The 24660-nt window shown below is 35.0% G+C and overlaps 2 protein-coding genes and 1 long non-coding RNA gene across 3 annotated transcripts; 1 reads left to right on the forward strand and 2 right to left on the reverse strand.

The window, feature by feature from the left end:
* Positions 1-131: 131 nt before the first annotated feature.
* On the reverse strand, positions 132-22820 carry LOC145734846 (mitochondrial carrier homolog 2-like). Its single transcript, XM_081988475.1, has 6 exons — positions 22606-22820; positions 22444-22528; positions 22210-22378; positions 7790-7921; positions 4493-4679; positions 132-615 (listed from the first exon to the last, which is right to left on the reverse strand). The coding sequence occupies exons 1-6, from the start codon at positions 22720-22722 to the stop codon at positions 349-351; spliced, it is 957 nt and encodes a 318-aa protein (XP_081844601.1). The 5' UTR covers positions 22723-22820; the 3' UTR covers positions 132-348.
* LOC145734847 (uncharacterized) lies at positions 1689-2907 on the reverse strand. Its single transcript, XM_081988476.1, has 2 exons — positions 2087-2907; positions 1689-1825 (listed from the first exon to the last, which is right to left on the reverse strand). Exons 1-2 carry the CDS (start codon positions 2905-2907, stop codon positions 1804-1806), a joined length of 843 nt encoding a protein of 280 aa, XP_081844602.1. The 3' UTR covers positions 1689-1803.
* On the forward strand, positions 10736-11991 carry LOC145734853 (uncharacterized). Its single transcript, XR_014179526.1, has 2 exons — positions 10736-11392; positions 11489-11991. It is a non-coding gene; the product is annotated as an uncharacterized LOC145734853 (long non-coding RNA).
* Positions 22821-24660: the final 1840 nt, after the last annotated feature.

Consider the following 24660-nt stretch of genomic DNA (forward strand, 5'->3'; position numbering starts at 1 on the left):
AGTGTGTTCATTTATAGATACTTATGAACTCATGCAATTAATCCACGACCTTGAGCTATCTAATTAAAAAATGTTGAAATCTCATTAACGTGAGGTTCCATCATAACATAATAAACAAAAAACAATTATACCAACAAACACGTTTTTATTTACTTAAAATTGAATCCAACAGGAACCGGAAAAAAGTAGGACCACATCCTGGTGCACTTGCAACCTTAATTTCCACGAAATTACCAGGCGCAAATAAAGTGAAAAACCGTTCATTTATTTACAATCAAAATTTGACAAGGTAGTTTTGCTTTGTCGAGCAGACTAAAGATCACTAGAAAAAACACAACCTTATTTCAATTACGACTTAGATGAAGGATACAGAGTTTGATCTTTGGTAACCGGCAGCATTTTCCCAGCAACAGTAATATGCGGCCCCGTGTAATAACGGACTAAAAGACTGGAACCGCGCGTCAGTTGGTGGTTTCGCGATAAATCGAACCAACAATCCATCCAGTTGCTGTAATGTTTCATTGAGGGAGGCGAGCCGATCAGTAAACCCGAATTTGTCACTGACATACACGTGGAAACCACTTGGAACGGATACATTATGGCAGTGGAAATAAACTGAAATTGATCACCATTTTATTGCTTGGACAAGCTGTGTTCAGCCCTGGCTTGTCTGCCCTGGACTAGATCGGTACGAAATAATTCGGTGAAATAGCACGAAAACGTTTTGTACCGTTTTCGGTAAAACCAAATAGATGAGTAGTAAATGTATACGGTTTGTATAATAGATCGGTACGAAACTTCGGTGACACACACCGATTCCTACAAAGCTTATTTTTTCCGATTTTGTTGCTTTGATATCATAAGTAAAGGGAACGGCAGTCTACCGCGCCAATGTGAGGGCAAACATTAACAGCAATTCTTAGAAACAGTAAATTAAAATTATGTAAATGCTAGTGATGTAAAATAAGTAACTAACGGTTACAAAGTAATCGTTACTAAATGGGACTTGAAAGTAACGAGTCTTAATTCAAAAAAAGACTCGTTAGATTTCATGAGTCCAATTTATAAATCTTTAGTAGGTGTATATCTCGTCATAGTCGTTACAAGTTAAAACCGACACAAGATAAAACAAGTAGGTAATAAATAATTAAAAAAAGTAAAAATCATATTGTCATTTCTTTATTACCTTTGTTTTGTTAATCATAAAAATGTTATCTGAATCTGTTCTTCTCTTCAAGAATAATATCGGCCTGAAGTGTAATTTAATGGAAGTAACTAACGGGTCCGAAGTAACGAGTCTAAAGTAACGAGTCTTAAAACCTAAAGTAACTAATTGGTCCAAGTCCTTAAAAGTAACGATACTTTCCATCACTAGTAAATGCCTTTATGTTTCACCTAAACATTATAAATAAATAATACCTTGGAAACGGTGTTCATAACAACCTGAGGGCATTACCATAATGCCCGCTTATAACCGCGAGCCGTCTCTATGGGAAAGTTCTCAGAAACTTTATAGAGGAAGAGTACAGTCCTCTGGAAATTGAAGAACAAGCTGGTTTTCGAGCCGGCCGCTCTTGTCTGGACCACATATTTAGCCTTGCCCAACTAAATGAAAAGAAAGCCGCCAGGAACAGAGAGACGCATCTTCTGTTTGTCGATCTTACAAAAGCATAGGACACCAGGCCAGGGATGTTCTCTCTCTCTCACACTATTTAAGATCTATCTGAACAAAGCTTTGAGCCGATGGAGAAGATCATGTAGTGGGATGGGCATACAAATGAGTGATGACGGAAGATGAGGTTGTTATCGCACAAACCAAAGAGAACTTAGAGTATATGACAAGAAAGCTATTAAAACAGTACGAAGAATGGGGGCTGTCGGTAAACCGTTCCAAAACCAAATATCTATGAATTGGAGACGACAGAGATGACCTTCACCCACAAGAAAACGAAACGATAAGCTGCTGTACTGAATATACATACCTGGGGACAAAAATTGAATAATCGTACAGAGAAAGAAATAGAGAACCGAATTATAAAAGGGAAAAAGATGATAGGCTGCCTGAACTCTCGAGAAAAAAACCGACTCGTCATCTTCCATACACCAGCGGCATTGAGCGTCTTCCGCCAGGCCTATCCGGTGCATGTGAGCCCTTAGCTGACAGTGACCGGTGTACAGCGCCGTCACTGCCATCAGGTGTGGTCTGCTGAGTTGCAGGAGATTGTTGGTCCTGTTCTTAGAGGGCCCCCTAATAAACTCCTTGGAGTGAGCCAACCCTGTAGTTCTCAGCCATAGCTCGGAGTGTTCCTGATAACACCACTCCGTGATGATTTTCTTTGCTTCACTGTGCGCCACACCGAGTGCCGGTTCTGGGCCGATGTAGGTTGTCTCCGAACCCAGTTTAGCCAGTTCGTCGGCTTTAGCATTCCCTGTGAAGTCGGAGTGACACGGAATCCACATCACGGTAAGCGGTAAAGTGTTAAGGACTTCATGACAGCCCAGAACCGCCTTTGACACAAAGCGACCTGAGGAGAGGGCACGAACAGCGGCCTCGATGTCTGTGAAGTTTTTAATCGATTTCCGCCTAGGGTGGTTTTTATTCATCACCTTCCTAGAGCAGATCTCGGTGGCGTAGGGTTCAGCCTGCAGGACCGTCGGTGTTTGTCCCAGTCCCTCAGTCAGATAGACCCCCGCCTTGGCACAGAAAGCCCCGGCTCCAGTCCCTTTTGAGGACTTTGAGCCGTCCGTAAACCAGCAGATATCTGCTCGGAGTAGGTCATCAGCCCGTTCTGCCCAGTCCACTCTCCTGTAGCAGAAATCGGTGGCAGCCGTGCCCGGCAGAACATCGGAGGGCATAGCAAGGGACTTGCGATTTAGAATTTCCGCAAGTGGCCCTCGAGGCTCCATGTATGTGGGAAGGACACGGGTAATATGAAAGAGCCGTTGTCTTGAACGCCCCCGTGATTAAAAGGCATGCCGGTCTTTGGATAGAAGACAGTTTCTTCGTTACGGTGCTCTGGCGGCTTTTGCCGTACCAGACTATGGCCCCGTAGGTCAGCACAGGTATACTTGTGGTGGTGTAAAGCCAGTATAGCTGCTGGAACCCTAGACCCCAGGATTTCCCGCAGATGGTTTTGCATCTCCAAAGCAGGATTTTAGCTTGACTGACTAGAATTCACCTGCGCCGCATATGGTATTGTCTTACCAGAGACGGAGGGCGGTTTAAGAAATTCCTACTTCCTCCTTCTGGTAAAGGGTATAATTACTGTTTTGAGCGGATTTACCCTAAGGCACTTCTTCTCGCACCAGCTTTGTGTCACATTGAGGACGGTCGGCGAATAGTCGTCGTCCCGGAGTCCTCTAATGAGTGTGGCTAGATCGTCAGCATAAGCCTGGACTTCGACGTTCCAAAGAGCAATGGTGGCCAGCAGATCGTCCACCAAGAGACACCAAAGCAAGGGAGATAAAACCCCTCCTTGCGGGCAAACCCTCACAGGACGGTAGCCGACCATCTCTTCCTGCAGCTCGGACGTCACAGTCCTTTGCGTTGGCAGAGCCTCGATCCATCCACAAACGTTGGGTTCTGCTCCCCTCGCCTTAGCCGCCGCCGTGAGTGATGAGGGGAGTGCATTGTTAAAGGCACCTTCTATATCTAGGAAGATGCCAACTGCTATTCCTTTACTCTCGAGGGTCTTTTCTATTTTCCCAACCAGGTTGTTCAAGGCTAGTTCTGTTGATTTGCCCGCTTGGTATGCATATTGGTCGGCATTGAGGGGATTTGATAGCAGAGCTTTGCCCCTCAAGTGCCTGTCGACTAGTCGATGTCCAGCAGTGGACGCAGAGGGCTGATTTATGATGATGAACTTCCCTAACTTTCTCGTACATGTCATGTTTCCTTTCCAGCTCTTCCATTTCTCTGCATCTGTCTGTCATCCATTTTTCCTTAGCGTTCCGGATCTTGTTCTTAATTTCCCTTTGTTTATTCCTATATTACATCGTATTATGAATGAGTCTTCTTTCGTTGTTCCATAAGTTATTTCCTCAGTGATCCATCGCTGGTTTTTGGGTCTGACATTCGTAGTCGGATGTTGATTTATGACTTTACTGAACTAGTTTTGGAACACTTTCCAAAGATCATTGACATTATCATTAGACATTTACACTATTTTTTTTACAGTTTCCAAAAATTGTTGTTAATGTTTGCCCCCACATTGGCGCGGTACACTGCCGTTTCCTTTACTTCTGAGGCCTAATTCTTGAAAGCAGAGAACGGAAATCTCAGGAGATGTGTTGATAGAATGTGACAGAAGAGGCTGACAATAACGGGTTCCTGTCACATTCTATAGGTCTTTCTCTTGATAACTCCCTTCCCTTGTTTGAAGAATAGACACTTTGAACGAAATTCTGTCTCCGAACTAGAACAACTATTTTGTGCTACATTTCGTGCCGATCTGGTCAGACCAACCAGGGCTTTACTAGAAAATCGATTTACGTTCATGGTTGCTGCTGTGTACACTTTCAGCTCTTTTTCCTCAACCAAATATCGGTTGATAGCGTAAGTAAGCCCTCCGGCCAAAAGTACGGACAGTATATCACCCAAAACTCTGGGTATTAGTCCGCTAAAGAAGCCCAACACTCCGTTTTGGTGGTAAATTTCCTTGATTGACCCAAACAGGCCACTACATAAACAGTCAAATGTTAACTGCGCGTTCTATGGCGAAAGACATCGATTCTGATAGCAAAACAGTGCCCGCGTAAAAAAAAATCACGTGACTTTAAAAATGGCAGTTGAAACTGAAAAATGGTCACGTGACCACCAGATTCCGTTTTAAAAAAAGGCTCATGTGACCTTTAAAATCAAATTTGATGATTGAAGATAGTCACGTGACCGTTTACACCTTAAAAGCAGTCACGTGATTTTCAAAATATCAGTTCAAACAGAAAAACGGTCACGTGACCCTTCAAATAATATAACGCCATTTACAGTCACGTGATCTTCAGGATTCCGTTTCGGCATTTAAAGTCACGTGATTTTCAAAACATCAGTTCAAACTGAAAAACTGTCACGTGACCCTTCAAATAATATCACGTGATCTTCAGGATTCCGTTGCGGCATTTAAAATCACGTGATTTTCAAAACATCATATATTTTGAAAATCACGTGGTTTAAAGTGCAAACAGTCACGTGACTATTTTCGCATCATCAAATTTGAAAGGTCACGTGAGACTTTTTGCACATTAAAACGGAATCTGTAGGTGACGTAACTGTTTTAAATGTCAAACTGTTATTTGAAGGGTCACGTGACTTTTTTTACAGTGAAAATAGTCGCACGACAATTTTTAATCATCAACTTGTTTTTACATTTTACATTTATTTTTAAAGGCCATGTGACTCTTTTTGAACGTCAAAACGAAATCCTGAAGATCACGTGACGTTAAGGTTTTTAATAATCAAATTTAATTTTTTAAATGGTCTAGTAACTCTTTTTTTAATGTCCAAACGAAATCGTAAGGGTCACGTGACTGTTTTAAATGTCAAAATATTATTTGAAGGGTCACGTGATCGTTTCTAAATTTAAACTGATGTTTTTTAAAGTCACGCAACTACTTTTAAGATGAAAACGATTACGTGACTATTTTCAATCATCAAATTTAATTTTAAAGGTCACGTGAGCCATTTTTAAGCCACAAAAGGAATCTTAAAGTCACGTGACCGTTTTTCAGCTTCAACTACTATTCTTAAAGTCACGTGAAATGTTTTAAAGTGGAAATGGCTACCTGACGATTTTCCATCATCAAATTTATTTTTAAAGGCCATGTGACTCTTTTTGAGCATCAAAACGGAGTTCTTAAGATCACGTGACTGTTTTAAATGGCAAAATATTATTTGAAGAATCACGTGGCAGTTTTTACGTTCAAACTGAGATTTTTAAAGTCACGTGACTCCTTTTAAGTTGCAAATGGTCACGTGACTATTTTCAATCATCAAATTTAATTTTAACGGTCACGTGGGTGTTATTCGTATCAAAACGGAATATGAAAGTCACGTGACCGTTTTTCAGCTTCAACTGCTATTTTTAAAGTCACGTGAATTTTTTTACAGTGAAAATGGTCACCTGACGATTTTCCATCATCAAATTTATTTTTAAAAGCCACGTGACTCTTTTTGATCTTCAAATTCGGAAGATCACGTGACTGTTTTAAATGGCAAAATATTATTTAAAGAATCACGTGGCAGTTTTTACGTTCAAACTGAAATTTTTAAAGTCACGTGACACCCTTTAAGGTCTAAATTGTCACGTGACTATTTTCAATCATCAAATTTAATTTTAACGGTCACGTGAGTCTGATTCGTATCAAAACGGAATATGAAAGTCACGTGACCGTTTTTCAGCTTCAACTGCTATTTTTAAAGTCACGTGAATTTTTTTACAGTGAAAATGGTCACCTGACGATTTTCCATCATCAAATTTATTTTTAAAAGCCACGTGACTCTTTTTGATCTTCAAATTCGGAAGATCACGTGACTGTTTTAAATGGCAAAATATTATTTAAAGAATCACGTGGCAGTTTTTACGTTCAAACTGAAATTTTTAAAGTCACGTGACACCCTTTAAGGTCTAAATTGTCACGTGACTATTTTCAATCATCAAATTTAATTTTAACGGTCACGTGAGTCTGATTCGTATCAAAACGGAATATGAAAGTCACGTGACCGTTTTTCAACTTCAACTGCTATTTTTAAAGTCACGTGAATTTTTTTACAGTGAAAATGGTCACCTCACGATTTTCCATCATCAAATTTATTTTTAAAAACCATGTGACTCTTTTTGATCTTCAAATTCGGAAGATCACGTGACTGTTTTAAATGGCAAAATATTATTTAAAGAATCACGTGGCAGTTTTTACGTTCAAACTGAAATTTTTAAAGTCACGTGACTACTTTTAAGGTCTAAATTGTCACGTGACTATTTTCAATCATCAAATTTATTTTTAACGGTCACGTGAGTCTGATTCGTATAAAAACGGAATATGAAAGTCACGTGAGTTTTTTCACAGTCAAAATGGTCACCTGACGATTTTCCATCAAATTTATTTTTAAAAACCATGTGACTCTTTTTGATCTTCAAATTCGGAAGATCACGTGACTGTTTTGAATGGCAAAATATTATTTAAAGAATCACGTGGCAGTTTTTACGTTCAAACTGAAATTTTTAAAGTCACGTGACTACTTTTTAGGTGTACATTGTCACGTGACTATTTTCAAACATCAAATATAATTTTAACGGTCACGTGAGTCTTATTCGTATCAAAACGGAATATGAAAGTCACGTGACCGTTTTTTTCAGATTTATTTTTAATAGCCATGTGACTCTATTTGATCTTCAAATTCGGAAGATCACGTGACTGTTTTAAATGGCAAAATATTATTTAAAGAATCACGTGACTTCTTTTTAGGTGTACATTGTCACGTGACTATTTTCAATCATCAAATTTAATTTTAAAGGTCGCGCGACTATTTTTAAATGCCGAAACGGAATCCTGAAGATCACGTGACTGTAAATGGTGTAGTATTATTTGAAGGGTCACGTGACCCTTTTACAGTTCGAACTGATATTTTGAAAATCACGTGACACCTTTTGGGGTGCAAATTATTTTTCAAGTGATATTTTCAAAGTCACGTGATTTTTTTTTTGCAGTGAAAATGGTCACGTGACGTTAAAAAAAGCTTTTGTCCATGTCTTTCGCCGTGTTACTATAAACCAAGTGGTAAGTAAAGATTACTTACACGTATTTGGTCTCTTTACCCACGAACTGGGCCATCATCCTTATGGTAATGACGTGGAAAGGCTGACTTATAACTATGGCTGCCGTGTGGGTAATTACATCACATTTTATTGAAGCCAACCATTTTTGCTGCCTACAACAACAACAATTATAATAAATATTGATTTGTAGTGGAATAATTAAATAAGATGAAATTTCCTACAACTTTTATTATTTACACTTTTTTGTATCTCCTCAAGTAACGGAGTTACTCTCAGTCGAAATGGAGTTACAGCAGTTATTAAAAAATGCAGTTTGGTGCACCCTGTCACTTCTTGTCTTGTTAATCGCTTAAGGAAACCCCTGTGAGCAAAAACATCTTAATACAATCATGTAGAAGATGAAATTTCCTACAACTTTCATTATTTACACTTTTTTGTATCTCCTCAAGTAACGGAGTTACCCTCAGTCGAAATAGAGTTAGAGCAGATTTAAAAAAATGCAGTTTGGTGCACCCTGTCACTTCTTGCCGTGTTAATCGCTTAAGGAAACCCCTGTGAGCAAAAACACCTTAATACAGTCTTGTAGAAGATGAAATTTCCTACGACTTTCATTATTTACACTTTTTTGTATCTCCTCAAGTAACGGAGTTACCCTCAGTCGAAATAGAGTTAGAGCAGATTTAAAAAAATGCAGTTTGGTGCACCCTGTCACTTCTTGCCTTGTTAATCGCTTAAGAAAACCCCTGTGAGCAAAAACATCTTAATACAATCATGTAGAAGATGAAATTTCCTAAGTAAAAATTGACTGTTTCAAGTCAAATTACGTTTGGTGTTTATATCTCAGGCTAAAAAAGTGGCCTGAAAGGTATGATATTGCCTTTGAAACCTTGCAAAACTGCTCAGAAACTTGCAAATAGGCCATTAAGTCAATTTTCAAGTTTGTGACCATCACTGCCTTGTTAGTAACCTTAAAAATCTATCTAGAAGCTATAGATTAGGGTTTTAAGTCAATTTTAATGATTCTTGACTTTGATTTTGACATTTGCAGCTGTGAAATTGCCTCTAACTTGAAATTGAACTATTAAGTCAATTTACAGGTTTATGATTATCATTCTCATGCTCTTAGCTTTCAAAATCTGTCTTAGAAGTCAAAATTTACTGTTTCAAGCCAAATTACATTTGGTGTTTATATCTCCAGCTGAAAAAATGGCCTGAAAGGTATGATATTGCCCTTGAAACGTTGAAAATCTGCTCAGAAACTTGCAAAAAGCCCCTAAGAGAAATTTTCAAGTTTTTGACTATTATTTCCTTGTTAGTAACCTTAAAACTCTGTCTTGGAAGCTAAACATTAGGATTTTTATGTCAACTTTTATGATTTTTGATATTCTAGCTGTAAAAGTAGTCTGAAAACTTTGAAATCCCCTTTAAAACTTTGAAAATTGTCTCAAAAACTTGCAATAGGAATACTAAGTTGATTTTGCAAGTTTCTAACAGTCATTTTCTTGTTGGTAGCCTTTAAAATCTATTCTAGACGCTGAACATTACGGTTTTAAGTCAACTTTCATGATTTTCGACTTTGATTTTCACATTTCCAGTTGGAAAAGTGACCTGAAAGCATTGATATTGCCGTTAAAACGTTGAAAATCTGCTCAGAAACTTGCAAAGAGCCCCTAAGGGAAATTTTCAAGTTTTTGACTATTATTTCCTTGTTAGTAACCTTAAAACTCTGTCTTGGAAGCTAAACATTAGGATTTTTATGTCAACTTTTATGATTTTTGATATTCTAGCTGTAAAAGGGGTCTGAAAACTTTGAAATTCCCTTTAAAACTTTGAAAATTGTCTCAAAAACTTGCAATAGAAATACTAAGTTGATTTTGCAAGTTTCTAACAGTCATTTTCTTGTTGGGAGCCTTTAAAATCTATCCTAGACGCTGAACATTACGGTTTTAAGTCAACTTTCATGATTTTTGACTTTGATTTTCACATTTCCAGTTGGAAAAGTGGCCTGAAAGCTTTGATAATGCCTTTGAAACGTTGAAAAACTGCTCAGAAAGTTGCAAATAGCCCATTAAGTCCATTTTCAAGTTTGTGACTGGTTTTAAGTAAACTTTAATGATTCTTGACTTTGATTTTGACATTTGCAGCTTTGAAAATGCCTCTAACTTGAAATTGAACTATGAAGTCAATTTACAGGTTTATGATTATCATTCTACTGCTTTTAGCCTTCAAAATCTGTCTTAGAAGTCAAAATTTACTGTTTCAAGTCAAATTACATTTGATGTTTATATCTCTAGCTCAAAAAGTGGCCTGAAAGCTTTGATATTGCCCTTGAAACGTTGAAAATCTGCTCAGAAACTTGCAAAAAGCCCCTAAGAGAAATTTTCAAGTTTTTGACTATTATTTCCTTGTTAGTAACCTTAAAACTCTGTCTTGGAAGCTAAACATTAGGATTTTTATGTCAACTTTTATGATTTTTGATATTCTAGCTGTAAAAGTAGTCTGAAAACTTTGAAATCCCCTTTAAAACTTTGAAAATTGTCTCAAAAACTTGCAATAGGAATACTAAGTTGATTTTGCAAGTTTCTAACAGTCATTTTCTTGTTGGTAGCCTTTAAAATCTATTCTAGACGCTGAACATTACGGTTTTAAGTCAACTTTCATGATTCTTGACTTTGATTTTTATATTTCAAGTTGGAAAAGTGACCTGAAAGCATTGATATTGCCCTTAAAACGTTGAAAAACTGCTCAGAAACTTGCAAATACCTCATTAAGTCAATTTTCAAGTTTGTGACTATCACTGCCTTGTTAGTAACCTTAAAATTCTATCTAGAAGCTATAGATTAGAGTTTTAAGTAAACTTTAATGATTCTTGACTTTGATTTTGACATTTGCAGCTTTGAAATTGCCTCTAACCTGAAATTGAACTATGAAGTCAATTTACAGGTTTATGATAATCATTCTCATGCTCTTAGCCACATATCACTTATAATATATGTGAAACTCCTATATACCAAACCTGTTAGTTAGGACCATACCCACTGCAAGGATTTGGCGCTGTATAAAAATCTACGTTTTGCATTCTAATAATAGATGTCACCATCATATCAAAAAATCTAGGAGGAAGGTAAGACAAAATAATTGGTTAATTGGTATTTTGACTAGAGCTGCCATTATTTTGAAAAAGTGTCACGTTTAATTTGCAAACTTATTTGTTCCATACTTGTTATATATATTTATGTTTTTTTATTTTTATTTAAATAGTTTAGTAATTAAATTTTGTTCATTATTTCGTTAATTTCGTTAAGTTCAGAGTTTTAGAAGTAAAATAAATATGGAGTGTTATCGTGTTCGTTATAAAAAGTGCGTCGTTCCGGAGTGTTTGGACGTTTTCTCAAAACGTCATACGTTCCCGAAAAAAAATCAAGAACTTTTTAAAAAATGGGTCAATTGCGTCCAAAATCCCATTCTCAAAAACAAAAGCAATGGCCAAATTTACAAGTCCTACTGGGTTTGTGATGTTCACTTTAGCGATTTTGACAAAGTTCCTGGTACTCTAAGAGGGCTTCGAACAACGGCCATTCCCACGAAATTTTTGCCCCGATTGAAAGTACCATCCATACTGGGTAAGTAGGTACACAAATATATTTTTTTATCAATATTGGGTTTCATTTGGGACACGTAATAACAATAATGTGCTTTCATGTTTTTCTTTATTCTAGGAACAAGTAGTTCATCTCCGACCCTAAAAAATGACGATGAGAATAGATCAAATGAAGAATCTTATAATAACATTCGCATAAATAATGATTCTTCTGAAATCATCAATCCATCCGTCGATTTTAACGGACACAATAATTACAATTCATGTAAGCCATTTTTCGTCTACGGCGAATTTAACTTTCATATCAATAAGATTCAATACCGGATGATTAATTTTCTGTTTCCTTCACAAAAGGTGTAAAAAAATCTTAGTTTACAGATGCATATTAACAAAAATTCAAAAGGTATGTGAAAGAATAGAGGCTAACAGGCTATATCAGCATAACGTCCCAAATTCGCTGGGGACATTCATTTCCATTTTTTTTGCATTGTATTCTAGTTGTTTGCAAAAGTATCGATCAGGAACATCACTCCATTTGTATTTTTTAAATAAAATAATAGAGAGAGTTTAGAGAGTTTTACATATGAAACTAATAAGAAATATATTATAGCTGATTACTAATTTTTTAATTGATATTATTAACTGAGTGAAGAGAGAAGTAGCGGGTAAGGGACAAAGGAATTATAAATAACGATTTACCTACTAACTTTTAAGTTATCGTCTAGCTTTCTAAGCAAATATTATTAAAAGTTTGACGTGTTTAATAATTGTATGTTTATAGTGTCTTCTTATTATTGTAACGTACACAAGCTCACATCATGCAGATAGTTTGCTATTGACAGCACCTCTTCAAAGTTCAAATGTACCTAGTGTGTATCCATATTATTTATAAATAGCAAAAATAAAAATTTTATACGACTTTCAGAATGTGAGATATAAATTTCTTGGTGATTTGTATAACTTTACCTACATTATTTTCCAGAATTTGCTGAGTGTGGAGTGTGCACAAGCGCTTTCAATATAGGGGGAGTTTACTTTCATTGGAACGATTAAGAGTAATCGACCCATTGTAACACATGTGGTTAAATGAGCCGACTTTCTTATGCTTGAAACGCATCTAATAATAAAGGGTGATTCTTTTAACCTATACGCCTAAATTTAGGGAATGATACCTTATGAAAAATAATGATTAATAATGTGAAAAAAGTTTAGTAAAAGTGAAGTTTTTTTATTTACAGAGACAAATTTGAAAAAAATACATTACCGTGAATTCAAAATTATAATTGAAAGTGCATTATTAACTAATATGATTGATACCAACTGTTCGAAGTTATTTCCATCATTTTCTATAAATTGCTGAATTGATGAGACCTACTCGCACGGCCTAAACCGGGCAAAAACATTTTTACGATAACTGTGAATTGCATTGCAAATTCACTGTATTATCGATTATCTTCATAAATAAAATACTTTATAAACTTTTTTCCATGATTACTCATTATTTTTTTATAAGGTATCATTCGTTAAATTTATCCGTATAGATTAAGAATCGCCCTGTATGTAATATTCTAAAAATAACAATACCTTTTTATAACTTCCCCTGTATCGAAATGTATGACAGCCGGTAATATAGAAAACTTTAGTACAAACACTTCAAAAAGTTAGGACCATACCCACTGACAGCGCTGTAGTCAGCAGGTATACCCTGATTTTTCAACAATTGGTTAGCATGGTAGTTGCCCTTATATAGTAAGTGTTATGTGGCTCTTAGCTTTCAAAATCTGTCTTAGAAGTCAAAATTTACTGTTTCAAGCCAAATTACATTTGGTGTTTATATCTCCAGCTGAAAAAATGGCCTGAAAGGTATGATATTGCCCTTGAAACGTTGAAAATCTGCTCAGAAACTTGCAAAAAGCCCCTAAGAGAAATTTTCAAGTTTTTGACTATTATTTCCTTGTTAGTAACCTTAAAACTCTGTCTTGGAAGCTAAACATTAGGATTTTTATGTCAACTTTTATGATTTTTGATATTCTAGCTGTAAAAGTAGTCTGAAAACTTTGAAATTTCCTTTAAAACTTTGAAAATTGTCTCAAAAACTTGCAATAGGAATACTAAGTTGATTTTGCAAGTTTCTGACAGTCATTTTCTTGTTGGTAGCCTTTAAAATCTATTCTAGACGCCGAACATTACGGTTTTAAGTCAACTTTAATGATTCTTGACTTTGATTTTGACATTTGCAGCTTTGAAATTGCCTCTAACCTGAAATTGAACTATGAAGTCAATTTACAGGTTTATGATAATCATTCTCATGCTCTTAGCTTTCAAAATCTGTCTTAGAAGTCAAAATTTACTGTTTCAAGTCAAATTACATTTGATGTTTATATCTCCAGCTGAAAAAGTGACCTGAAAGCATTGATATTGCCCTTAAAACATTGAAAAACTGCTCAGAAACTTGCAAATAGCCCATTAAGTCAATTTTCAAGTTTGTGACTATCACTGCTTTGTTAGTAACCTTAAAAATCTATCTAGAACCTATAGATTAGGGTTTTAAGTCAACTTTAATGATTCTTGACTTTGATATTGACATTTGCAGCTTTGAAATTGCCTCTAACTTGAAATTGAACTATGAAGTCAATTTACAGGTTTGTGATTATCATTCTCATGCTTTTAGGCTCCAAAATCTGTCTTAGAAGTCAAAATTTACCGTTTCAAGTCAAATTACATTTGGTGTTTATATCTCAGGCTGAAAAAGTGGCCTGAAAGCTTTGATATTGCCCTTGAAACGTTGAAAATCTGCTCAGAAACTTGCAAATAGCTCATTAAGTCAATTTTCAAATTTGTGACTATCACTGCCTTGTTACTAACCTTAAACAACTATCTAGAAGCTATAGATTAAGGTTTTTTGTCAACTTTAATGATTCTTGACTTTGATTTTGACATTTGCAGCTTTGAAAATGCCTCTAACTTGAAATTGAACTATGAAGTCAATTTACTGATTTATGATTATCGCTCTCCTGCTTTTAGCCTTCAAAATCTGTCTTAAAAGTCAAAATTTACTGTTTCAAGTCAAATTACATTTGATGTTTATATCTCAGGCTGAAAAAGTGGCCTGAAAGGTATGATATTGCCTTTGAAACGTTGAAAAACTGCTCAGAAACTAGCAAAAAGCCCCTAAGAGAAATTTTCAAGTTTTTGACTATTATTTCCTTGTTAGTTAACTTAAAACTCTGTCTTGGAAGCTTAACATTAGGATTTTTATGTCAACTTTTATGATTTTTGATATTCTAGCTGTAAAAGGGGTCTGAAAACTTTGAAATTCCCTTTAAAACTTTGAAAATTGTCTCAAAAACTTGCAATAGGAATACTAAGTTGATTTTGCAAGTTTCTAACAGTCATTTTCTTGTTGGGAGCTTTTAAATTCTATCCTAGTCGCTGAACATTAAGGTTTTAAGTCAACTTTCATAATTCTTGACATTGATTTTCACATTTCCAGTTGGAAAAGTGACCTGAAAGCATTGATATTGCCTTTAAAACGTTGAAAAACTGCTCATAAACTTGCAAATAGCCCATTAAGTCAATTTTCAAGTTTGTGACTATCACTGCCTTGTTAGTAACTTTAAAAATCTATCTAGAAGCTATAGATTAGGGTTTTAAGTCAATTTTAATGATTCTTCACTTTGATTTTGACATTTGCAGCTTTGAAATTGCCTCTAACTTGAAATTGAACTATGAAGTGAATTTACAGGTTTATGATTATCATTCTCCTGCTTTTAGCCTACAAAATCTGTCTTAGAAGTCAAAATTTACTGTTTCAAGTCAAATTACATTTGATGTTTATATCTCCAGCTGAAAAAGTGGCCTGAAAGGTATGATATTGCCTTTAAAACGCTGAAAATCTACTTAGAAACTCGCAAAAAACCCCTAAGAGAAATTTTCAAGTTTTTGACTATTATTTCCTTGTTAGTAACCTTAAAACTCTGTCTTGGAAGCTAAACATTAGGATTTTTATGTCAACTTTTATGAATTTTGATATTCTAGCTGTAAAAGTAGTCTGAAAACTTTGAAATTCCCTTTAAAACTTTGAAAATTGTCTCAAAAACTTGCAATAGGAATACTAAGTTGATTTTGCAAGTTTCTGACAGTCATTTTCTTGTTGGGAGCTTTTAAATTCTATCCTAGACGCCGAACATTACGGTTTTAAGTCAACTTTAATGATTCTTGACTACGATTTTCACATTTGCAGCTGTGAAATTGCCTCTAACTTGAAATTGAACTATGAAGTCAATTTTACAGATTTATGATTATCATTCTCCTGCTTTTAGCCTTCAAAATCTGTCTTAGAAGTCAAAATTTACTGTTTCAAGTCAAATTACACTTGATGTTTATATCTCCAGCTGAAAAAGTGGCCTGAAAGGTATGATATTGCCTTTGAAACGTTGAAAGTCTGCTCAGAAACTTGCAAATAGCTCATTAAGTCAATTTTCAAGTTTTTTGACTATCACTGCCTTGTTAGTAACCTTAAAAATCTATCTAGAAGCTATAGATTAGGGTTTTAAGTCAACTTTTATGAATTTTGATATTCTAGCTGTAAAAGTAGTCTGAAAACTTTGTAATTCCCTTTAAAACTTTGAAAATTGTCTCAAAAACTTGCAATAGGAATACTAAGTTGATTTTGCAAGTTTCTAACAGTCATTTTCTTGTTGGTAGCCTTTAAAATCTATTCTAGACGCTGAACATTACAATTTTAAGTCAACTTTCATGATTTTTGACTTTGATTTTCACATTTCTAGTTGGAAAAGGGACCTGAAAGCATTGATATTGCCCTTAAAACGTTGAAAAACTGCTCAGGAACTTGCAAATACCTCATTAAGTCAATTTTCAAGTTTGTGACTATCACTGCCTTGTTAGTAACCTTAAAAATCTATTTAGAAGCTATAGATTAGGGTTTTAAGTCAACTTTAATGATTTTCAGCTTTGAAATTGCCTCTAACCTGAAATTGAACTATGAAGTCAATTTACAGGTTTATGATTATCATTCTCATGCTCTTAGCGTTCAAAATCTGTCTTAGAAGTCAAAATTTACTGTTTCAAGTCAAATTACATTTAATGTTTATATTTCCAGCTGAAAAAGTGGCCTGAAAGCTTTGATAATGCCTTTGAAACGTTGAAAAACTGCTCAGAAAGTTGCAAATAGCCCATTAAGTCCATTTTCAAGTTTGTGACTGGTTTTAAGTAAACTTTAATGATTCTTGACTTTGATTTTGACATTTGCAGCTTTGAAATTGCCTCTAACTTGAAATTGAACTATGAAGTCAATTTACAGGTTTATGATTATCATTCTACTGCTTTTAGCCTTCAAAATCTGTCTTAGAAGTCAAAATTTACTGTTTGAAGTCAAATTTCATTTGTTGTTTATATCTCCAGCTCAAAAAGTGGCCTGAAAGCTTTGATATTGCCCTTGAAACGTTGAAAGTCTGCTCAGAAACTTGCAAATAGCCCATTAAGTCACTTTTCAAGTTTTTTGCATATCATTGCCTTGTTAGTAACCTTAAAAATCTATCTAGAAGCTATAGATTAGGGTTTTAAGTCAATTTTAATGATTCTTGACTTAGATTGACATTTGCAGCTTTGAAATTGCCTCTAACTTGAAATTGAACTATGAAGTCAATTTACTGATTTATGATTATCATTCTCCTGCTTTTAGCCTTCAAAATCTGTCTTAAAAGTCAAAATTTACTGTTCCAAGTCAAATTACATTTGATGTTTATATCTCAGGCTGAAAAAGTGGCCTGAAAGCTATGATATTGCCCTTGAAACGTTGAAAGTCTGCTCAGAAACTTGCAAATAGCTCATTAAGTCAATTTTCAAGTTTTTTGACTATCACTGCCTTGTTAGTAACCTTAAAATTCTATCTAGAAGCTATAGATTAGAGTTTTAAGTCAACTTTAATGATTCTTGACTTTGATTTTCACATTTGCAGTTAAAAAGTCGCCTAAAAATTTTGAAATTGACCTTAAAACATTGAAAACTTGCTCAGATACTTGCATCTAGGTTATTTAAACAATATGCAAATTCTTGACTATCATTTCCAAGTTTCTAGCATTAAAACTCTAAAAAAATAGAGTTTCAGGTCAATTTTCTTGATTCTTGGATTTCAATTTCAAAAGTGGCCTAAAAGCCTTGAAATTGGTTTTAATACATTGAAAATTGGGTTGGAAATTTGTAAGTCAATTTTCGAGTTTGTCACTATCATTTACAAGCTTTTGGCATACAAAAATCAGCTAAAATTTAATGGTTCAGGTCAACTTTTCTTTGATTTTTACATTTCCAGTTGGAAAAGTGGCCTGAAAGCATTGAAACATTGAAAACTGCTTCACAAATCTGAAATAGGTCTATTCAGTCAATTTTCAAATATTTGACTTTCATTTCCTTGTATGTAGGCTTAAAATTCTGTCCTAGAAGTCAAAAATTGGGGTTTTAGTCAACATTTACGATTCTAAACTTTGATTTTTTACATTTGTAGCTTAAAAAATGACCTGAAAATTTCGGAACCCATTGAAAATTGCCTCACACTTTTGCATTTGGACTATGGATTTAATTTTTCCAGTTTTGACTATCATTTCCTTATGGATAGTCTTAAAAATCTGTCTTAGAAGCTAAATGTAGGTACACTGCAAAAACTGTTTAATTGTGGAATGGTTACACCCAAAAAAATTAAATTCAAATTACCCTTAAGATCTCCCCAAAAAAAATGTGTCCATAAACTGTTTCTGAGGTAAATCTAATCAAAATTACTAATAATTGTGTGTTTAATAAAAAAAAGTGATAAAAAAATTGGTCAACTTTGATGCCCTCTAGCGGCCAAACCGTCCAACCTTTCGACCCAAATTGAGATATTTTTAGAAAGCTCATTTTATTGGCTATCCATTGACGTATAAAAGTTTACTAAAAATGATGCAAATAGTCGAATTATTCAGGATTGTATGAAAGGAAGCAGTAAAAAGCCATAAAAAATTAGTCAACTTTGACGCCCTCTAGCGGCCAAACCGTCCAACCTTTCAACCCAAATTTGGATATTTTTAGAAAGCGCATTTCATTGGCTATCCATTGACGTATAAAACTCTACAAAAAAATGGTGCAAATAATAGAGTTATTAAGGTTTGAACAAAAGGATGCACTAAAAAATAATTGGTCAACTTTGATGCCCTCTAGCGGCCAAACCGTCCAACCTATTAACCCAAATTGGGATATTTCTAGAAACCTCCAGTTATAGTTACAGACGCCCTCTAGCGGCCAAACCATCCAACCTGTAAACTCATATTGGGATATTTTTAGATAACTAATTTCATTGTCTATCCATTGGCGTATAAAACTCTACGCCCTCTAGCGGTCGAACGGTACCACTAACCAATCGATTTTTATACACCAATGGAAAGCTCATTTCATTGGCTGTCCATCGACATATAAAAGTTTATCTAAAGTGTGACAACTAAGCGTGTTATTTACGTTTTAGCGACAAGGTGCATCAGAAACATTTTTTGACTGGTTAAGGGCTAATTTGACCCTAAAAAATTAGGAAAAAAAGTCCATTTTATTTTCTATCCATTGACATATCAAAGTCTATACAAAGTGATGCAAATAAACGAGTTGTTTGACAAAAAAGACAGTTTTGACTGAGTTTGACAGCTACTACTTTAACCGTAAATAACTCCGTAATTTTGACAGTTGCGAGATTGACAGGGTGGTTCAATGTGGTTGTTGTTCAATGACCACGCTCTAAATTGACAGTCCAACGTCAAAAGTGTCAAAATTACGTCATAAAAATATAAAATAAATTATTTGTCCTTGTTAAGCACTTCAATCGATTTGCGGTAAAAAAATGCACTTTACATCTCCATGAATCGGTTTTTGACAGTTGTGACAGCTGTTTAGTCATCCGACCACGCTCTAAATTGACCGTACAACGTCAAAACTGTCAAAATCAGATTATAAAAGTATAAAATAAATTGTTTGTCTTTGTTAAGCATTTCAATCGATTTGCAGTAAAAAAGTGCACTTTACATCTCCATGAATCAGTTTTTGACAGTTGTGACAGCTGTTAAGTCATCCGACCACGCTCTAAATTGACAGTCCAACGTTAAAACTGTCAAAATCAGGTTATAAAAGTATAAAATAAATTGTTTGTCTTTGTTGAGCACTTCAATCGATTTACGGTAAAAAATGCACTTTACATCTCCATGAACCGGTTTTTGACAGTTGTGACAGCTGTTTAGTCATCCGACCACGCTCTAAATTGACAGTCCAACGTTAAAACTGTCAAAATCAGGTTATAAAAGTATAAAATAAATTGTTTGTCCTGGTTAAGCACTTCAATCGATTTACGGTAAAAAAGTGCACTTTACATCTCCATGAACCGGTTTTTGACAGTTGTGACAGCTGTCAGGTCATCTTACCACGCTCTAAACTGACAGTTCAACGTCAAAACTGTCAAAATCAGGTTATAAAAGTATAAAATAAATTGTTTGTCTTTGTTAAGCATTTCAATCGATTTGCAGTAAAAAAGTGCACTTTACATCTCCATGAATCAGTTTTTGACAGTTGTGAAAGCTGTTAAGTCATTCGACCACGCTCTAAATTGACAGTCCAACGTTAAAACTGTCAAAATCAGGTTATAAAAGTATAAAATAAATTGTTTGTCTTTGTTGAGCACTTCAATCGATTTACGGTAAAAAATGCACTTTACATCTCCATGAACCGGTTTTTGACAGTTGTGACAGCTGTTTAGTCATCCGACCACGCTCTAAATTGACCGTACAACGTCAAAACTGTCAAAATCAGATTATAAAAGTATAAAATAAATTGTTTGTCTTTGTTAAGCATTTCAATCGATTTGCAGTAAAAAAGTGCACTTTACATCTCCATGAATCGGTTTTTGACAGTTGTGACAGCTGTTAAGTCATCCTACCACGCTCTAAATTGACAGTTCAACGTTAAAACTGTCAAAATCAGGTTATAAAAATATAAAATGAATTATTTGTCTATATTGAGCTCCTTAATCGATTTGCGGTAAAAAAAATGCACTTTACATCTCCATGAATCGGTTTTTGACAGTTGTGACAGCTGTTAAGTCATCTTACCACGCTCTAAACTGACAGTTCAACGTCAAAACTGTCAAAATCAGGTTATAAAAATATAAAATGAATTATTTGTCTATGTTGAGCTCCTTAATCGATTTGCGGTAAAAAAATGCACTTTACATCTCCATGAATCGGTTTTTGACAGTTGTGACAGCTGTTAAGTCATCCTACCACGCTCTAAATTGACAGTCCAACGTTAAAACTGTCAAAATCAGGTTATAAAAGTAAAAAATAAATTATTTGTCTTTGTTAAGCACTTCAATCGATTTGCAATAAAAAAATGCACTTTACATCTCCATGAATCGGTTTTTGACAGTTGTGACAGCTGTTAAGTCATCCTACCACGCTCTAAATTGACAGTTCAACGTTAAAACTGTCAAAATCAGGTTATAAAAGGATAAAATGAATTGTTTGTCTTTGTTGAGCTCTTCAATCGATTTGCAGTAAATAATGCAATATACATCTCCATGAATCGGTTTTTGACAGTTGTGACAGCTATTAGGTAATCTTACCACGCTCTAAACTGACAGTCCAACGTCAAAACTGTCAAAATCAGGTTATAAAAATATAAAATGAATTATTTGTCTATGTTGAGCTCCTTAATCGATTTGCGGTAAAAAAATGCACTTTACATCTCCATGAATCGGTTTTTGACAGTTGTGACAGCTGTTAAGTCATCCTACCACGCTCTAAATTGACAGTCCAACGTTAAAACTGTCAAAATCAGGTTATAAAAGTAAAAAATAAATTATTTGTCTTTGTTAAGCACTTCAATCGATTTGCAATAAAAAAATGCACTTTACATCTCCATGAATCGGTTTTTGACAGTTGTGACAGCTGTTAAGTCATCCTACCACGCTCTAAATTGACAGTTCAACGTTAAAACTGTCAAAATCAGGTTATAAAAGGATAAAATGAATTGTTTGTCTTTGTTGAGCTCTTCAATCGATTTGCAGTAAATAATGCAATTTACATCTCCATGAATCGGTTTTTGACAGTTGTGACAGCTATTAGGTAATCTTTACACCGTTAAACTGACAGTTCAACGTCAAAAAACTGTCAAAATCTGGTAATGCTATGCTAATTAAGCTTTACAATAAAAATGAAGAAAAGTGATTTTTTATTTAATTATATTTAGTTTTTAGTAGATAGGAAGTGTCTAATGCATTTTATTTCAGTTTCCTTTTTAAAGAATTTTTGTTTTAATTTCTTTTGTGAGTCAAAAAATTACAATTTTTCACTTTAAACAACATTTTAATTTAAAAAAATCAAATGATTTAAATCATGTTTAAAATAATGATTTAAATCTGTCCAAAATTGCAAAAATATACAGGGTGACCCATTAAAAATAAGCAGCAATACATATTTCCTTGTTTTTACTTTTTTTAATTTAAAAAAGGTTTTCTAGATCCTCCAGTTGTGGTATTTCAGAAAATTAATGGATATTGTTAGGTTAGGTTGGGTATTGGGAATTTATTAGGAATTAATGGGAATTACTAGCATTTTTACTCAAATGTTTACCCCTGAAAAACCAGTTTACCCAGAATTTTCCAAAAATATGGCAAAATTACCTTAAAAATGGTTTCACTTCACCACAACTTTCTTTGAAATATACTAAATACCTTAAGATGCTTTACAACACCTCAAATTCCCTCGAGTGTGTACATTAGCAATCTACCCCTCAAATATAGTTAAAAAGTACCTTTGTTCTTCAGTTTCCTCTTCCTCATAGTCCAAATCTTCATTTTCAGGTGCTTTCAAATAATCAGCACATTTCTGGGCAGCAATAGTGCTCAACAAGTTCCCACAAACTTTAGGTCCAAGCCCCGTATACAGACCGGAAAAACCATCCACACTTTTTATATACTTAACTAGACACGAAGAAGAAAAAACAAACCATATTTATTACTGTGGAGTACTGGAAAATCAAACTCACCATACTCAAAGAGGTTGGGCAATTTCAGGGCGGGTTTACCCAGTAAGGTTTTAGAGGGTCTCGGTGCGATGGGCTCGTATCCAATCTGAAATTTTAGTTGCCCGTAAACGGTGTTCTGGGCCAACTAAGCCCCCCAATTTGGGGCGGTTTTAGTCAACTAACCTGTATCAAAATTTTGGCGTACTCAAAGGGGTGCGAGGCGGTGTTTACTATAATTCGGAGTGCGTAATTGGACCATTTATTCTCTTTTTGTTTTGACATGACTTCCGGATTTGACATGTCTTCAGGTAAACCCTTGGGGGAGCAATTTTAGACCTGCCGCTTTTCAAGGGCCCCGCACACAGCAGCCACCCGCTTATTGTTTACCTTTTGAAATTTTGACCTTTGACAGCAGCGTCAACTGTCAACTGTCACTAGTGTCGATTGTGGATCTAATGGCGAGTAATCCCACTCGGGGTCATGTGACTATGGAAGGGCAACTCGTTGCATGATAACGTGATCAAACTTCGTCATTTACAAATTTTCTATTTTTGGAAATTTACCGGAAAATTACTTTATGCATTTTCCTTGATAGGAAAACAACTGTCAAACTTATCATGCATTATAAAATTCAAAAAAAATTTCCTGAGATATTGAGCAAAAACTGCAAAAAACGCGAGTCAAATTTGACGCCCTCTAGCGGCTGAACGGGGCAACTTAGTTGTTCCCGCTCAACGTCACGTGATAGCCCCGTTCATTGGCTTTCTTTTGTTATACGGTGGTTTTATACAGGGTGTTTAAAATAAGCGAGTTATGGACGATTTTCTGGAAAAGTGCACGGAATTTTAATTTAAACTAGAGATTTTTTGGGCCTACTATACTAACGGAGACCATTTTGCATTTTCCTTAATCAAAGTGAGTTATTCAACTAATTTGAACCTGGGGAACACCAATCTGACGTTCATTTTGCTCTAACTGTCACCGATTCGGAGATGACCTTGAAATTATGTCAATTTTGACATTTTAGGGCGTAGCACCCCTATGAAATAACATTTTGACAAATCTGAAGGTATTTAAGCAGTTGAGGTTAATTTTGAAAATAAAAAATTTTCTGAAAAAATCAGGTGAAAATTCTTGACAATTCTAGTTTTTAATTTTTCAAAGTCAAACGGTCTATGGTACCAAAAAAGTGTATAGAAAGTAAAACTTGCATTCCATCGAGGGGCATTTATGGTAAAAATTTCAGACTTCTAACCTGAAACGTTCCTGAGATATTAAGCAAAAACTGCAAAAAACGAGAGTCAACTTTGACGCCCTCTAGCGGCTAAACGGGGCAACTTAGCGATGCCCACTCAACGTCACGTGATCGCCCCGTTCAATAGCTTTCTTTTGTTATACGAAGTGTTTATACAGGGTGTTTCAAATAAGCGAGTTATGGACGATTTTCTGGAAAAGTGTACTACAATTTTGCTCAAATTGGTAATTTCTGCTTTCGAAGAGGGTGGTCAAAGTAAGGCTGCTAGAGCAAAAACAATTGAATATCGATACAAACATTTTACATCAAGTAGGCCTAGAATTTGACGTAGATTCCAAAAATCGAATTTTTTTACAGTTTTTTTGACAATTTTGACAGTTTTTATTGTGACAGCCCATAACTTTGTTATTTTGACGGTTATAGGGTGGTTCAATATACCAATTTGTAGCCCTTGAAATTTTCTTTTGACCACCCTGTATAGTTTTTTTCCTAAAATGTCGAATAACCGAGTTATTTACTGTTAAAACTGAGTTGTTTCCTGTAAAGTTTGAATTTGACAGTTTTTACTGTGACAGCCTATAACTTTGTTATTTTGACAGTTATAGGGTGGTTCAATATACGAATTTGTAACCCTTGAAATTCTCTTTTGACCACCCTGTATAGTGATTTTTCCTAAAATGTCGAATAACCGAGTTATTTACTGTTAAAACTGAGTTGTTTGCTGGAAAGTTTGAATTTGACAGTTTTTACTGTGACAGCCCATAACTCTGTTATTTTGAGAGTTACAAGGTGGTTCAATATACCAATTTGTAGCCCTTGAAATTTTCTTTTGACCACCCTGTATAGTTTTTTTCCTAAAATGTCGAATAACCGAGTTATTTACTGTTAAAACTGAGTTGTTTGCTGTAAAGTTTGAATTTGACAGTTTTTACTGTGACAGCCCATAACTTTGTTATTTTGACAGTTACAGGGTGGTTCAATAT

The sequence above is a fragment of the Ips typographus genome, linkage group LG10, assembly GCF_016097725.1.
Source record: "Ips typographus isolate SLU linkage group LG10, UJ_Ityp_2.0, whole genome shotgun sequence".
Taxonomy (NCBI): Eukaryota; Metazoa; Arthropoda; class Insecta; order Coleoptera; family Curculionidae; genus Ips; species Ips typographus.

What these genes read in the sequence shown, in the direction of transcription:
- LOC145734847 (XM_081988476.1), bottom strand. Translation starts at nt 2,907, where the DNA reads ATGGAGCCTCGAGGGCCACTTGCGGAAATTCTAAATCGCAAGTCCCTT. An exon ending in TGGTGTATGGAAGATGACGA is followed by an intron (nt 1,826 to 2,086) that starts GTCGGTTTTTTT and finishes ATATACTCTAAG; the next exon opens with TTCTCTTTGGTTTGTGCGAT.
- LOC145734846 (XM_081988475.1), bottom strand. Translation starts at nt 22,722, where the DNA reads ATGTCAAATCCGGAAGTCATGTCAAAACAAAAAGAGAATAAATGGTCC. An exon ending in GCCCAACCTCTTTGAGTATG is followed by an intron (nt 22,379 to 22,443) that starts GTGAGTTTGATT and finishes CTTCGTGTCTAG; the next exon opens with TTAAGTATATAAAAAGTGTG. An exon ending in GGTAAAGAGACCAAATACGT is followed by an intron (nt 4,680 to 7,789) that starts GTAAGTAATCTT and finishes CTGTTTATGTAG; the next exon opens with TGGCCTGTTTGGGTCAATCA.